The sequence below is a fragment of the Megachile rotundata genome, chromosome 12, assembly GCF_050947335.1.
Source record: "Megachile rotundata isolate GNS110a chromosome 12, iyMegRotu1, whole genome shotgun sequence".
Lineage (NCBI taxonomy): Eukaryota > Metazoa > Arthropoda > Insecta > Hymenoptera > Megachilidae > Megachile > Megachile rotundata.
The window spans coordinates 6,928,488-6,943,804 of record NC_134994.1 but is presented as its reverse complement, the minus strand read 5'-3'; the positions used below and the strand labels follow the sequence as shown (position 1 = coordinate 6,943,804).

General features: G+C 36.3%; 4 protein-coding genes and 1 long non-coding RNA gene across 8 annotated transcripts; 1 reads left to right on the top strand and 4 right to left on the bottom strand.

Moving 5' to 3' along the window:
* Positions 1-1,258: 1,258 nt before the first annotated feature.
* On the bottom strand, positions 1,259-4,117 carry LOC100877423 (odorant receptor 4-like). 2 transcript variants are annotated; one of them, XM_003700886.2, is made up of 5 exons: positions 3,303-4,117; positions 1,850-1,949; positions 1,683-1,793; positions 1,394-1,549; positions 1,259-1,328 (listed from the first exon to the last, which is right to left on the bottom strand). In XM_003700886.2, the coding sequence occupies exons 1-5, from the start codon at positions 4,100-4,102 to the stop codon at positions 1,272-1,274; spliced, it is 1,224 nt and encodes a 407-aa protein (XP_003700934.2). In that variant the 5' UTR covers positions 4,103-4,117; the 3' UTR covers positions 1,259-1,271. The 2 variants fall into 2 exon arrangements, with proteins under 2 accessions (XP_003700934.2, XP_076393824.1); XM_076537709.1 differs by lacking the exon at positions 1,259-1,328 and having other exon boundaries at positions 1,469-1,702.
* On the top strand, positions 1,481-9,247 carry LOC143265465 (uncharacterized). The gene is made up of 3 exons (XR_013040047.1): positions 1,481-1,522; positions 1,625-1,754; positions 9,228-9,247. It is a non-coding gene; the product is annotated as an uncharacterized LOC143265465 (long non-coding RNA).
* On the bottom strand, positions 4,725-7,860 carry LOC100877309 (odorant receptor 10-like). Its single transcript, XM_003700885.3, has 5 exons — positions 6,917-7,860; positions 5,563-5,662; positions 5,392-5,502; positions 5,155-5,310; positions 4,725-4,870 (listed from the first exon to the last, which is right to left on the bottom strand). Exons 1-5 carry the CDS (start codon positions 7,720-7,722, stop codon positions 4,817-4,819), a joined length of 1,227 nt encoding a protein of 408 aa, XP_003700933.3. The 5' UTR covers positions 7,723-7,860; the 3' UTR covers positions 4,725-4,816.
* LOC100876971 (odorant receptor 4-like) lies at positions 8,885-11,033 on the bottom strand. 2 transcript variants are annotated; one of them, XM_076537707.1, is made up of 5 exons: positions 10,051-11,033; positions 9,892-9,991; positions 9,447-9,557; positions 9,226-9,381; positions 8,885-9,025 (listed from the first exon to the last, which is right to left on the bottom strand). In XM_076537707.1, the coding sequence occupies exons 1-5, from the start codon at positions 10,848-10,850 to the stop codon at positions 8,927-8,929; spliced, it is 1,266 nt and encodes a 421-aa protein (XP_076393822.1). In that variant the 5' UTR covers positions 10,851-11,033; the 3' UTR covers positions 8,885-8,926. The 2 variants fall into 2 exon arrangements, with proteins under 2 accessions (XP_076393822.1, XP_003700844.2); XM_003700796.2 differs by lacking the exon at positions 8,885-9,025 and adding an exon at positions 9,088-9,166.
* A 565-nt stretch (positions 11,034-11,598) lies between these two features.
* On the bottom strand, positions 11,599-15,063 carry LOC100877195 (odorant receptor 10-like). Of its 2 annotated transcripts, XM_003700884.2 has the most exons (5): positions 13,835-15,063; positions 12,465-12,564; positions 12,291-12,401; positions 12,054-12,209; positions 11,599-11,769 (listed from the first exon to the last, which is right to left on the bottom strand). In XM_003700884.2, exons 1-5 carry the CDS (start codon positions 14,638-14,640, stop codon positions 11,716-11,718), a joined length of 1,227 nt encoding a protein of 408 aa, XP_003700932.2. In that variant the 5' UTR covers positions 14,641-15,063; the 3' UTR covers positions 11,599-11,715. The 2 variants fall into 2 exon arrangements, with proteins under 2 accessions (XP_003700932.2, XP_076393821.1); XM_076537706.1 differs by having other exon boundaries at positions 11,599-12,209.
* Positions 15,064-15,317: the final 254 nt, after the last annotated feature.

Below are 15,317 nucleotides of genomic sequence, written 5' to 3'. Positions count from 1 at the left end.
GTCGGATGCAGAAAAGCTGACAGCAGGAATCATTCGATGAAACACTGTTGTACTTGATGTATATATGATTTGATATGCAAATTTTATTGCGAGGGACAATGTAGAACTACTGTTGTTAGGTACTGTGAGGTTTTGTCATCTTGCAATTTTCGGAGGTCAGTTCTGTATAATTTTGCAATTACTTTGGAACAGTGCGAGACTTTGGAATTCTCGGGACATTGGATTTTGGGACATTGAAAATTTCAGGTCTTGCGATGTTGATAATTCTAGATCTTGGGACCTTGAAAATTTCAGATCTTGCTATATTGTAAATTTTAGATCGTGGGACCTTGAAAAATTTAGACCTTGCGGTATTGAAAATTTTAGATCCTGGGACCTTGAAAATTTCAGATCTTGCAACCTTGAAAAATTTAGACCTTGCGATACTGAAAGTTTTAGATCTTGGGACCTTGAAAATTTCAGATCATGCTATATTGTAAATTTTAGATCGTGGGACCTTGAAAATTTCAGACCTTGCAATATTGAAAATTTTAGATCTTGGAACCTTGAAAATTTCAGATCTTGCTACCTTGAAAAATTTAGACCTTGCAATGTTGAAACTTTTAGACTTTGTGACCTTAAAAATTTCAGATCTTGCAACCTTGAAAAATTTAGACCTTGCGATACTGAAAGTTTTAGATCTTGGGACCTTGAAAATTTCAGATCTTGCTATATTGTAAATTTTAGATCGTGGGACCTTGAAAATTTCAGACCTTGCAATATTGAAAATTTTAGATCTTGGAACCTTGAAAATTTCAGATCTTGCGATATTAAAAATTTCAGATCTTGCAACGTTGAAAAATTTAGACCTTGCGGTATTGAAAATTTTAGATCTTGACCTTGAAAAATTCAGATCTTGCTATATTGTAAATTTTAGATCGTGGGACCTTGAAAATTTCAGACCTTGCAATATTGAAAATTTTAGATCTTGGAACCTTGAAAATTTCAGATCTTGCGATATTAAAATTTTCAGATCTTGCTACCTTGAAAAATTTAGACCTTGCAATGTTGAAACTTTTAGACTTTGTGACCTTAAAAATTTCAGATCTTGCGATATTAAAAATTTCAGATCTTGCAACCTTGAAAAATTTAGACCTTGCGATACTGAAAATTTCAGATCTTGACCTTGAAAAATTCAATACTTACAACCTTCGTATTTCCAAACCCCATAAAATTGAAACTAGTCAATAAATATTTATTTCAAAATAATTTCAACAATTTCCAAGTCAACATTACAATTCAATCATAGTTTGCAGCACGTTGAGATAAACCATCGACGACTTCAACACCTGCAATAAAAATTTCAATCACAAAATGATTTACATTTTGCAGATCGATTTAAGTGATAACATACAATGCCAAAGGTGTACAAAGAGAGATCGAAGATCTTGCCAGCGGTGAGTTTCGGCGGAGTTTTCGAAATGGCGAGCAAGAGAACCATGTCACGTGCCTTTTTCGCTGGCAGATTGTACCACAGTGTCTCGTAAGAAGCCGTCGCTACTCTGTTTCCCTGATACAACACTCGTGTCTATTATCTCGACGATTAAGTCTTCCTTTAGTCTAAATAAGTCTTCTTTTGGCTTAGAAATGAGATGGACAAGTGTGGATGAAGACTGAAGCTTGATATATGAGTGTGACGGTACCTGTTCCAGAAGAAGCTCCCCTAAGTAACAAAACATCAGTATGTTGAAAATGAAGGAGATCAAGAGCATCGCGTAAGTTAATATGGCGACGGAATCGCTTGTCTCCCATTCCTAAAAAATATCGGTGTTCGTATTTTTTGAAGTTTTAGAATGAAACTTGTATTTACCATCAGGCAGTAATATTCCACCAAGCATATCAGCAGCGTTGAAACTATCACTTCGATTAGACATATCTCGCGAAACGCACTTTCGACGAGTTTTGTAAATCTATAAATAGTTAATCAAATTTATTGTTATGTTAAATTCATTGTTATTTAATAGTAATATAAATTTTAATAGTTTGATGTATGTAGAATTGAACATGTTTAGTTTTGCTGATAGGTGATTTGATAACAGAGCGTTTATGTGGGACCGTAGAGTCATTCTAGGGATTACTACTTTGAGTAGTGGGACTTTTAGAATTTTAGGTCTAATATTATATATTAGAAATACTAGAATTAATTATAGTACTTGGCACTTTGAGACTTTGGGATTTTTTAAACGTTGGACCTTGGAGACTTTAGAGTTTTGAAAGTTTGGGATTCTGGGGTTTTGAGGACTTTAAGTAGTGAAGGCTTTAAGCGTTTGACAATTTTGAAATGTCGGAATTGCTTGATTATGGACCTTCGACACTTTTGAATTATGGGACTTATGATTTCAAAATTTGGAAGTTTTAGGATTTTTGGGTTCATGGACCTCAAGACTTTGCAACCTTGAGACCTTTAAATTGTTGGGACTTGGAATTTTAGAATCTAGAGCCCTTAGGTCCATAGAATATACATATAGAGGTCTATGAAACCTTGAGATCTTGGGTTGTAAAATTTTGGGACCTTAAGACCTTGTGATCTTGATATCTTGGGACCTTGAAACCATGGAGGCTTAAGACTTTGGGATCTTGAAACCGTAGGACCTTGAAACTTTGGAATCTTGAAACTTTGGGACCTTGAAATCTTGGAACCTTCAAACCTTGGCACCTTCAGACCTTGGGGCCTTGAACTCTTGGGATCTTGAAATCTTGGGACCTTGAAATCCTGGGACCTTGATATCTTGGGACCTTGAAACCTTGGGGCCTTGAAACCTTGGGGCCTTGAAACCTTGGGACCTTGAAACCATGGAACCTTGAACTCTTGGGATCTTGAAATCTTGGGACCTTGAAACCATGGGACTTTGATATCTTTGGACCTTGAAACCTTGGGACCTTGAAATCGTGGGACCTTGAGACCCTGGAACCTTGAACTCTTGGGACCTTGAAACCCTGGAACCTTGAACTCTTGGGATCTTGAAATCTTGGGACTTTGAAACCATGGGACTTTGCAATCTTGGGACTTTGAGACCATGGAACCTTGGGATTCTAAAACCTTAGCACATTGAAAGTGTTGGAACCTTGGTACCTTGTGACCTTGAGATTCACTGTCTTTAGAACTTCAGCACACAGAATTTTGGAACCTTGAAATTTTTAAACTTTAAATTTTAACTTGAAAAGCTTAAATCTTAGCTACAATAATATCCTTACCCTTCTGACCAAAACATCCTCACACATCCTCACAAATACTGCATACGAATGCTAAAAACCCACATTACCTTAATATCTCCACATGATCCTTCACAATAATCGTCAACCGATCCTCCCCGCGTTTCTCCGTCACTCGTTCGTCAGTCAAATTTTCCAGCCGCAGTATTTGTATCTTCATCTGCCCACACGCGTGGCTAGTGAAAATAGTCGCCAAGCTGTACGCAACCATCGTAATGTTGCCCGCAACCATCACATAGATGCAATGCATAAAATAAACAATTTCGTATGTGGGACTTCGTTGAACGTCGAAGAAGGCTTCGTAACCAGGATAAGTGAGTGGTCTGATGGTAACATTCTCGGTCTTCACTTTCGACAACAGAGGCATGACCGTGTGATATGACAACCCGCCGGTGTAAAAGAACATAGCACACACTGTGATAAGGTTACGACCCATGGATATGTAATTGATCATGACATCTCGGTAAACCTGATCCTGCAACTTCTTCCAGTCCCTCTCGACGTGTTCGATGCATCGTTTAAAAGCGGGTGCCTTCAGACAGAGGTACAGGTACTTGACCAGAGCCGTTGAGCAAAATGTGAGAGGACCCAGGAACTTGATCCTCGCGTTTATGTCCTTCTCGTAGAAGAGCACGTAATGACCGAAGGGTACAATCACGAATTGAATGATGGAGCAGCAAGTGATCAGAAGCAGTACAGATACCCCGCGTTCGAGCTTGCTCACGTTGCTGTAGACGAAAGGGTAGATTCCGAGAGGCTTCAGAATCCACTGACAGAGTTCGAAGGTGTATTTTATGTCAGTGTCGTAATATTTGTTCGGCGAAACACCATTCGACACACGGGCGTGCATCTCGACGCCACCGACGCTCGGCGACGAGTGAACGACGCTGACCGACGCAAGCGCGATGCTGAGGAAACTTGGTAGAACGAAGTTGCACTTCGTGATCGATAATGACGGGTGGAAATCACATGTTGCATTTGTCTCGTTGCGGTCTGTGAATACAGACAATTTCGCAGGGGTGAAACGATCGTTTTGTAATTCTCGATGGTGAAGTTGCGAGGGGTAGTTTGCAATTCATGATGATTTCGAATGAGGGATGTCGACTGTGTTTAACTGCTGTTAGGCTGATGATCTTCAATTAAGATCAGTTCTTCGGTTAAGTCGATGAGGTAACTATGCACTTTTAATCCTCTTACATTCAATATCGATTATATCCCTTCATCACGTGAATACTTTATTTTATGGAAATTAAAAGATGCATAGAACTGATTTCGTGAAATATGTTTTACACTAATAAATTTCATCTAGTCTTTAGTAATTGCTAAGTTTATTTTTAGTAATTGCTAATTTAGTTTATTTTTAGTTATTGCTAATTGTTTGCTTGTTTTCTGATGGGAAGGATATGAAACTCTGGGTCTCTTATTTCTCGAAATAATTCTAACAACTTCAAATGTCTAATACGACTGTCAGTCAGTCATTTATTCATCCAACAATTAGTAATTAATAACAACATTTTCATATCCAAAATGTTTGGTCTTGAGGTTAATAAAATATGATTTGTTTTTACGTTGTGAGCGTGCGGAGTAAGCTCAAGTACGCCAACGACGATTTTAATACCTACGAGGAAAAATATTTTTATCAAATATGATAGTATTTAAAGTTTGCAATCTGAAGATATCTAAAACTGAGTTAAGGGAAGATGTTTAAAAGTGATCAACGAAATTGCTGATTTTGTGATCTTTCACTGATTTGTAGATCTTTTTCGAAAATTATGGAGGCAGATTATTAACAGAAAGTATATATTTTTTTTATATTCTAAGTAAATGTATCCTCCGTTCTTTATAAGGTAAATATTGTCATTTTATGAAGAACGTTTTGAGCATCTTTCCTCAGCTACTCACACTGCAGAAACTGCTCAGAGATAATTCAACGAGCTTTCCAGCCGTCAATTTAGTGGAAGAGTTTGATACCGCAACTATCAATATCAGTCCCAGTGCTTTTTTCTCTCTCAAACGATACCAGTCGATCATATAAGCCGATAACCCGACTTTTTGGCACTATAAAATTGAAGCACGAAAAATTTCTCCTCTTCGTGCAGGTAAAATTCATGTTCATTATTTATTATAAAAATCATATACCTGTTCTGATAAAATTTCACCGATGTAACACAATATGAAAATATTGAACGTGAAAGATATGAGTAAAATACAGTAAGTCAGTGTTCCTATAGTTTCACTTTGCTCCCATTCCTAGAGAAAAGATTATTTATAACAACACGAAAAAAATTGAAACATGTGAATTTTTTTTACCGTAAGCAAATAATAACCCAGAAAGCATATGTTCATTGTGCAACCAACTAATTCGACCAAACAGATCTCGTTTAGGAGACCTTCGACTTGAGATATGAACCTGAAAATCATTCACGATGTATACTTTTTATTTTTAAAATTGCGGGTTTTAGAATATTAACACTTTAATGGCCGCACGTCTATGCAGTCAAACATCAGGGCCTGGCAATATTTAAAAAAAATTGACTTAAGGAAATTTTATATACATAGGAAATAAATAAAAATAACAACTCATTGAATACAACAAATTTAATATTTTACGTTTACGTTTAACCATCACACAAAGGGTAAGAACCTTTAGGAGCATCACGCGCATGAGATACGAGCGGCCATGAAAGAGTTAGTATCTATGTCCTTGATTGTAAAGGACCTCAGATGAAGGATATATGTAGTCAATTTATTAATAATGACAATGTTTTATATATAACTTTAGTAAGTTTTTCGTTATTACAGCAATTAATGGATATTGAAAATTAGTCAATAATTTTGTAGCAATTAATACTGCTAAATGTATTAAAGATAATTACGTTATGTTTTTTTATACATATATGTATAACTGTTGTATAGGTATTATATGATGAATTTTTTGATAAATATCTTGTACACGTATACAATATTACATGTCATATATGCATATCATGTATCATTATGTGCACATGTACATATGTATATCTTCACATGTGATACAACATATGCTGTACCATTAAGCACACATATACATATGTATATCTTGTATCACGTGTACATGTATGTATAATAATTCATTTTAATTTATAAATTTAACATCTTTAAATATTTGTTATTCAAAATTCGTGGACCTTCACACGACCTTTACAGGTTTAGATCAAATTTCGATTGAGCCACTTCAACAAGTATTACAGGAGATAATTTAGAGACTAAAATTCACAGCATTACTATATACTGCATACATATACAATAGCTATAAGAATATACTACATTATAATCTTCTTACAGAAAAAATGAGGTTTTGCAAGAAAAAATAATTATGTATTATATTGTAATCCTTTTGCAAATAAAATTGCAATGTATTACATTATAATCTTCTTGTAAGTAAAATTATGGTACATTGTATTATAGTCCTCTTGAAAGCAAAGTTATAATGTATTATATGTATTACAGTTTTCTTGCAAGTAAAATTATAATGTATTATATTATAATCCTCTTGCAAGTAAAGTTCTAATGTACTATATTATAATCATTTTGCAAGTAAAATTATAACGTATTGCAATATAACATCACAAGGAAAATTATAATATATAAAATTAAAATCCACCGCAAGAACAAAATTCATTACCTAAGTATCTGCAAATGATGTTGAACAATATCCCCCAGCCGATCTTCATACGTTTTAAAACTACTCTTCCCCGCAGCCCCATCAACCAATCTCTGCAGCTTCATCACAAGAATTCTAAACTGTCCACAAGCGTGCATGACAAAAACCGCAGCCAGACTGCAAGAACCAACGGTAACGGAGTAAATCACAAACCCTGCTAAGCATTGCATGAACTGCACGATCTCGAACGAGGGTGTAGTACGTGGATCAAGAAGGCCTCTATAAATCGGAAAGGCCTGAGACCTCACAGTCTCGTTATCGATGATCTCCGTTCGTTTAGAGCACAGCGGCATTACGGTAGTATAAAAGAATCCACCCGAGTACATAAACCCGGCGCAGAAGATGGCGAAGGATCTGCCAACCCTCGCGCTGTCGATTATGATCTCCCTATCTTCTTCGTACTTCACCGCACGAGTTCTAGCCCAATCCGAACGCATGCTTTCGATGCACTCGCTGATTTTCCCGCCCCTCGAAACGAGGATGTAATATTTAATGGCCGCCATCACGCAGAAACTGAGGGGACCGATCATCTTTATTTTAGTGTCCAGGTCCCCCGTTTTGTCGAGCAGGGTGCACAATGCGCACGGGACCAGGAGAAATCCTATCAAGAAGCTGCTGATCAACGCGAGAATTATGGAATTCAGTTTTCCGAAGGTGGTCACGGACAACGACAGAGGCCAGACACCGATCGGTTTCAGGAACCAACGATTCATTTGGATACTGTACATCCAATCGTTCTCCAACGATAAATCGCTGAGTGCGTTCATTATGACACTGTGCTGTCGAAAGTGCACGCACAACTGACAGCCAGGCGACACATCGATTATCGAAGGACCTCGCCATCGCGCATGTGCTATCTTCGTCCCGCACTGTTGCACGAGGGTGCAGTTGAAGTTTTCTTCGGCGAAGTTGCGGATGCGGTGCAACGCGATCGCCTTGCGTTTGTGGTGGCTTGAAATATTGAGTGCTTGTGAACTATGTTGAGAATGGACAGCAACATTTGGGAGATAAGTTAGTATTCTAAATAGGATATGACTATTAGTATTCTAATAGTATTCTAAATAGTAATCGTGAGCGAGGGTGTTTTGTAAAGGTGAATAAGCTTGTGGTGATCGCGGTGCTTTCTAAATTTGTAACTTTGCATATCACTCTTCTACATTTCTATGTTAGTAAATTTCTATGTTTGAAGGTTTGAAGTTTCATTATTTTGAAATCTTCCAATTCCAGAATTTAAAAAAGTTTAAATTTTGAAGTTGTTTTAAATCGGCTAATTAGAAATACTTGTAAATACTTGATACTTTAGATAATAGCTACAAAAGTAATAATTAAAGACTATTAAAAATGATTCGCATTCAACGTGATAAAAGTGCGAATTCTTGAATGGTGAAACGTGTCTTCGAAATTTCGGAACCCACATATAACTTCAAGTTTATACAATTTATATGACGTCAAGTGTATATATATTTTCATTAGAATTTCTTGAAACCTAAAATATTTTATAGTATATTTATTATACTATCTACTGTATTAATTGTAATCGTACGTCATACAGAAATCGAAACAGAAACGAATGTAATAAGTACTTGTGACTAACACATGTCTGGCTATTAAAGTGTTGAGTGCTCAATGTGTGCTTAATTAAAATATAAATTTGATTAGTTAATTCGTAGTTCAAAATTGATATACATATAAGGCATCATATGGTGTAAGGGTGTCTACAACCACCGCGCAGGCGCGGTCAACCCCCTGGAGGTTGGCGTTTAATTCATTGGTCGGTGTTGTGCGCATGCGTTGTATCATTCAATTACGAGAAAGTGACTGCATGCTGCTCGAAATAAGTATTAAAATTAATTTAAAAAACTTCAGTGTTGCATACCCAAAGTAAAACGTGAAAATTATTCAAAAAGAATACATACGGTTGAAGAAAAAGAAACACTCGATAATTTCACGGGGGATAAATTATCTTCCTCTCTATAAACAAGTATTTATTTCGAAATTCCAAAATTGAACGATGAAAATTAGCATTTCTTGACAAAAGTTACCACAAATTTCAATAAGGGTTAATAATTTCTGAAAGATAAAATAGGTAATTTTCATCGAAGAATCAGTTAAACTAACGGACTGTCTTCCAGTGCCAATAACAAATAACTGTGTATATCAGTCTGTAACAGTTCGAAGTAAATTCATATAAGCTACAGACGTTTTAACTACCTGAAATTTATATTCGTTATCAAACTTTCAAACACTTATTTCAAAATACGATCACTTACAGAGCTGAAGGTGTTCAACGACAACTCGATTATTCTCCCGGCTAACAGCTTAGGAGGATTTTGCGATACGATGTTCAACAGAATGAGATCGTGAGCATTCTTCGCTGGTAAATTGTACCAATCGATTTCATAGGAAGCTTTACCGATTTGGCTGCACTGGAAGGATTACAATTTATTACAAGTGCTCTTTTCATGAAGAACAATTATTTAAAAATGGGTACCTGTTCAGTTAAAACTTCTCCGATGTAGCAGAATATGAATATATTGAAAGTGAAGGAAATTAACAAAGCAAAATACGTAATTATTTTTATACCGTCTGATGCTTTCCATGACTGAAAATATATGCATGCACATATTTAATTAGCAGGCTTTCTATAACTATAATTTAACTGTAAATATTTAACTATAAATTGCTATATTAACTAGACTTAAATAGACTTAATTTAATTAAATTAAACTTAATTAAATTAAGTCTATTAAACTAAATTTTAAGAGACTTAATTTCTATCAAAGACGTACATAAGTCATAGTGGTTAATAAAGATATCAAGGACTAAATATTTAATTGTCTAAATTTATCAAGTCTGTTAATAGCATCTCAAACAATCATAAACACGTTAAACAGTTAATTAGTTACTGACAGTTATTTACAGACACAATTACTTACCATAATACAGTAATACTGCAGCATACACATATTCATCGTGCACTCCACAACTTCCGTAAAGCATATCTCCTGCAGCGCCCCCTGCATATTCTCCGAAAATCTACAGAAAATACAACTCCACAATTCTCCACTATTTCCAATATTCTCCTAATCGCTTACCTCAAAATCTCCACATGATTATAAACAATATTCGACAAGAGATTCCGTTGTCCCTTCCCCACTTGCGCGTTCCTCAAGTTCTCCAACCTCGCCATCTGTATTTGAATCTGCCCGGAGATGTGCGTAACAAAAATGGCGATCAAGCTGTACGCCCCAGTGGTGATCGTATAAAGTACCATCGCGGTGACCAGATGAATGCAGAAGACGATTTCGTAAGCAGGGCTGGCCTGGGAGTCGAAGTACGCGTCGTATCCAGGGTAGGTCAACGGCTTGACGGTGAGGTTGTTCTGTTGTTTGTCTTTGGACAAGAACTGCAACAGCGTGTGATACGACATACCGCCGCTGTACAGGAAAACGGCGCACAAGGTGATCAATCTTCTGCTGAACGCTGCACATTCTAGCATGATGGAACGGTGACGTTGGTCCTCCACCGTTCTCCAATCTCGCTCCACGTGTTCGATGCAGCGTTCAAAGATGGACGCCCTCAGAGCGAGGTAAACGTACTTGACGGTGGTGGACAGACAGAATCCGACGGGGCCGAAGAGACCCACTTTCGTGCTGATGTGTCCTTCGAAGAATATGAAACGACCCGAAGGAATCAGGACGAAGAACAGGGACGAGAAACCGAGGACCAGAAGCACGACGGAAATCAGCTTATCCCGTCTGGTGACGCGGTGGTAGATCAAAGGCCATATTCCGATGGGTTTCAGAGTCCATTGACACATCTCCAGAGAGTATCGTATGTCCGATGAATAATAAGAGTTCTTCAGGATTACGTTATCGAAGGATTGATCACGCATTGTGACGGCTGTAACGCACGCGATCGAATGAAAGATTTGACGCGTTGGTTGAAACGCAAGTGCTTTAATGTTTACGTTGCATGCTACGGACGGAGGGTTGCGGTTGTTAATAATTAAAGGATACGGTTTCTGTTAGACAGACGATGTATTTTGTATGTAATGATGCATTTCGACGCCTGCGATGCTCAGTGGACGACGCAAGCGCGATGCGGACGCTTGGTGGAATGAAGTTGCACTTCGTGATCGATAATAGTGGCGGGTGGAAATCACATGTTGCATTTGTCTCGTTGCGGTCTGTGAATACAGACAATTTCGCAGGGGTGAAATGATCGTTTTGTAATTCTCGATGGTGAAGTTGCGAGGGGTAGTTTGCAATTCATGATGATTTCGAATGAGGGATGTCGACTGTGTTTAACTGCTGTTAGGCTGATGATCTTCAATTAAGATCAGTTCTTCGGTTAAGTCGATGAGGTAACTATGCACTTTTAATCCTCTTACATTCAATATCGATTATATCCCTTCATCACGTGAATACTTTATTTTATGGAAATTAAAAGATGCATAGAACTGATTTCGTGAAATATGTTTTACACTAATAAATTTCATCTAGTCTTTAGTAATTGCTAAGTTTATTTTTAGTAATTGCTAATTTAGTTTATTTTTAGTTATTGCTAATTGTTTGCTTTTTTTCTGATGGGAAGGATATGAAACTCTGGGTCTCTTATTTCTCGAAATAATTCTAACAACTTCAAATGTCTAATACGACTGTCAGTCAGTCATTTATTCATCCAACAATTAGTAATTAATAACAACATTTTCATATCTACAATGTTTCGTCCTGAGATTAATAAAATATGATTTGTTTTTACGTTGTGAGCGTGCGGAGTAAGCTCAAGTATGCCAGCGACGATTTGAATACCTGTGAGAAAAAATATTTTTATCAAATATGATAGTATTTAAAGTTTGCAATCTGAAGATATCTAAAACTGAGTTAAGGGAAGATGTTTAAAAGTGGTCAACGAATTTGCTGATTTTGTGATCTTTCACTGATTTGTAGATCTTTTTCAAAAATTATGGAGGCAGATTATTAACAGAAAGTATATATTTTTTTTATATTTTAAGTAAATGTATCTTCCGTTCCTTAGAAGGTAAATATTGCCATTTTATGAAGAATGTTTTGAGCATCTTTCCTAAGCTACTCACACTACAGAAATTGCTCAGAGATAATTCAACGAGTTTTCCAGCCGTCAATTTAGTGGAAGAGTTTGATATCGCAACTATCAATATCAGTCCCAGTGCTTTTTTCTCTCTGAAACGATACCAGTCGATCATACAAGCCGATAACCCGACATTTTGGCACTATAAAATTGAATTACGAAAAATTTCTCCTCTGCATGCAGGTAAAATTCATGTTCATTATTTATTATAAAAATCATATACCTGTTCTGATAAAATTTCACCGATGTAACATAGTATGAAAATATTGAACGTCAAAGAAATGAAAAAAAGACAGTAAGTCAGTGTTCCTATAGCTTCACTTTGTTCCCATTCCTAGAGAAAAGATTATTTATAATAAAACGAAAACAAAATTGAAACATGTGAATTTTTTTTTACCGTAAGCAAATAATAACCCAGAAAGCATATGTTCATTGTGCAACCAACTACTTCGACCAGACAGATCTCGTTTAGGAGATCTTCCACTCGAGATATGAACCTGAAAATCATTCACGATGTTTACTTTTTATTTTCAAAATTGCGGGTTTTAGAATATTAACACTTTAATGGCCGCACGTGTATGCAGTCAAACGTCAGGGCCTGGCAATATTTTTAAAAAATTGATTTAAGGAAACTTTATATTCATAGGAAATAAATGAAAATAACAACACATTTAATACAAGAAATTTAATATTTTACGTTTACGTTCAATCATCACACAAAGGGTAAGAACCTTTGGGACCATCACACGCATTAGATATGAGCGGGTCATTAAAGAGTTAATATATCTTTGTTTGTAAAGGACCTCAGATGAAGGAGATACGTAGTCAATTTATTTATAATGACAATGTTTTATGTATAATTTTAGTAAGTTTTTCGTTATTACAGCAATTAATGGATATTGCATATTAATTAATAATTATGTAGCATTTAATACTAGTAAAATGTATTAAACATAATTATGTTATGTTTTTTTATACATATATGTATAGCTGTTGTATAGGTATTGTATGAAGAATTTTTTGATAAATATCTTGTACATGTATACAACATCACATGTCATATATGCATATCACGTATCATTATGTGCACATGTACATATGCATATCTTCACATGTGATACAACATATGTTGTACTATTAAGTACACATATGTATACATATGTATGTCTTGTATCACATGTACGTGTATGTGTAATGATCCATTTTTATTCACGAATGCAACATCTTTAAATATTTTTTATTTAATATTCGTTGACCTTCACACGATCTTTACAGGTTCAGATCAAATTTCGACTAAGCCACTTCAACAAGTATTACAGGAAATAATTTACAGATTAAAATTCGCACCATTACTATATACTTTATACATACATGGTAGTTACAAGAATATATTACATTATAATCTTCTTACAAAAAAAATGACGTGTTACATTATAATTCTCTCACAGATAAACTATGATGTATCACGTTATAATGGTTTTGCAAGTAAAATTATTATATATTATATTTTATATCCTTTGCAAATAAAATTGCAATGTATTACATTATAATCTTCTTGTAAGTGAAATTATGGTACATTGTATTATAGTCCTCTTGCCAGCAAAGTTATAATGTATTATATGTATTACAGTTTTCTTGCAGGTAAAGTTATAATGTATTATATTATAATCATTTTGCAAGTAAAATTATAACGTATTGCATTATAACATCACAAGGAAAATTATAATATATAAAATTAAAATCCACCGCAAGAACAAAATTCATTACCTAAGTATCTGCAAATGATGTTCAACAATATCCCCCAGTCGATGTTCATACGTTCTAACTCTATTCTTCCCTGTCGCCCCATCAACCAATCTCTGCAATTTCATCACAAGAATCCTAAACTGTCCACAAGCGTGCATGACAAAAACCGCAGCCAGACTGCAAGAACCAACGGTAACGGAATACATCACAAACGCCGCCAAGCATTGCATGAACTGCACGATCTCGACCGAGGGTGTAGTACGTGGATCAAGAAGGCGTCTATAAATCGGAAAGGTCTGAGACCTCACAGTCTCGTTATCGATGATCTCCGTTCGTTTGGAGTACAGCGGCATCACGGCGGTATAAAAGCATCCACCGGAGTACATGAAACCAGCGCAGATGATGGCGATCGATCTGCCAACCCTCGCGCAGTCGATTATGATCTCTCTGTCCTCTTCATACCCCGCCGAACGAGTTTTAGCCCAATCCGAACGCATGCTTTCGATGCACTCGCTGATTTTCCCGCCCCTCGAAGCGAGGATGTAATATTTAAAGGTCGACATCATGCAGAAACTGAGGGGACCGATCATCTTTACTTTAGTGTCCAGGTCCCCCGTTTTGTCGAGCAGGGTACACAACGCGCACGGGACCAGGAGAAATCCTATCAAGAAGCTGCTGATCAACGCGAGAATTATGGAATTCAGTTTTCCGAAGGTGGTCACGGACAACGACAGAGGCCAGACACCGATCGGTTTCAGGAACCAACGATTCATCTGGATACTGTACATCCAATCGTTCTCCAACGATAAATCGCTGAGTGCGTTCATTATGACACTGTGCTGTCGAAAGTGCACGCACAACTGACAGCCAGGCGACACATCGATTATCGAAGGACCTCGCCATCGCGCATGTGCTATCTTCGTCCCGCACTGTTGCACGAGGGTGCAGTTGATGTTTTCTTCGGCGGAGGTGCGGATGCGGTGCAACGCGATCGCCTTGCGTTTGTGGTGGCTTGAAATATTGAGTGCTTGTGAACTATGTTGAGAATGGACAGCAACATTTGGGAGATAAGTTAGTATTCTAAATAAGATATAACTATTAGTATTCTAATAGTATTCTAAATAGTAAAGGTGAGCGAGGGTGTTTTGTGAAAGTGAATAAGCTTGTGGTGATCGCGGTGCTTTTTAAATTTGTAACTTTGCATATCACTCTTCTACATTTCTATGTTAGTAAATTTCTATGTTTGAAGGTTTGAAGTTTCATTATCTTGAAATCTTGCAATTCCAGAATTTAAAATAAGTTTAAATTTTGGAACCTTGAAATTTTTTATATCCTTTAAATTTGTAATTCTGGACTCTTGAATCCGTAAATTCGAAAATTTTCATATTTCTAATCTTCCAAATTATTAAATTGAAAACTAAATAGAAGAAAACATGTTGAAGCAAACATTTTAAAGAAGTAAAGTTTTATACCTTGGTACAAAAGAAACTAGATTTGCTTTTAC

Excerpts from the sequence above, each read along its gene's own strand:
- LOC100877423 (XM_003700886.2), bottom strand. The coding sequence starts at position 4,102 with ATGCACGCCCGTGTGTCGAATGGTGTTTCGCCGAACAAATATTACGAC. Across the intron at positions 1,950-3,302 it reads GATCATGTGGAGATATTAAG|ATTTACAAAACTCGTCGAAA; the intron begins GTAATGTGGGTT and ends AACTATTTATAG. Across the intron at positions 1,794-1,849 it reads TGGAATATTACTGCCTGATG|GAATGGGAGACAAGCGATTC; the intron begins GTAAATACAAGT and ends GATATTTTTTAG.
- LOC100877309 (XM_003700885.3), bottom strand. The coding sequence starts at position 7,722 with ATGAACGCACTCAGCGATTTATCGTTGGAGAACGATTGGATGTACAGT. Across the intron at positions 5,663-6,916 it reads CATCATTTGCAGATACTTAG|GTTCATATCTCAAGTCGAAG; the intron begins GTAATGAATTTT and ends AATGATTTTCAG. Across the intron at positions 5,311-5,391 it reads GTGAAATTTTATCAGAACAG|TGCCAAAAAGTCGGGTTATC; the intron begins GTATATGATTTT and ends TCAATTTTATAG.
- LOC100876971 (XM_076537707.1), bottom strand. The coding sequence starts at position 10,850 with ATGCGTGATCAATCCTTCGATAACGTAATCCTGAAGAACTCTTATTAT. Across the intron at positions 9,992-10,050 it reads AATCATGTGGAGATTTTGAG|ATTTTCGGAGAATATGCAGG; the intron begins GTAAGCGATTAG and ends TATTTTCTGTAG. Across the intron at positions 9,026-9,225 it reads CGTTGAACACCTTCAGCTCT|AAATTATTAACCCTTATTGA; the intron begins GTAAGTGATCGT and ends TTTATCTTTCAG.
- LOC100877195 (XM_076537706.1), bottom strand. The coding sequence starts at position 14,640 with ATGAACGCACTCAGCGATTTATCGTTGGAGAACGATTGGATGTACAGT. Across the intron at positions 12,565-13,834 it reads CATCATTTGCAGATACTTAG|GTTCATATCTCGAGTGGAAG; the intron begins GTAATGAATTTT and ends AATGATTTTCAG. Across the intron at positions 12,210-12,290 it reads GTGAAATTTTATCAGAACAG|TGCCAAAATGTCGGGTTATC; the intron begins GTATATGATTTT and ends TCAATTTTATAG.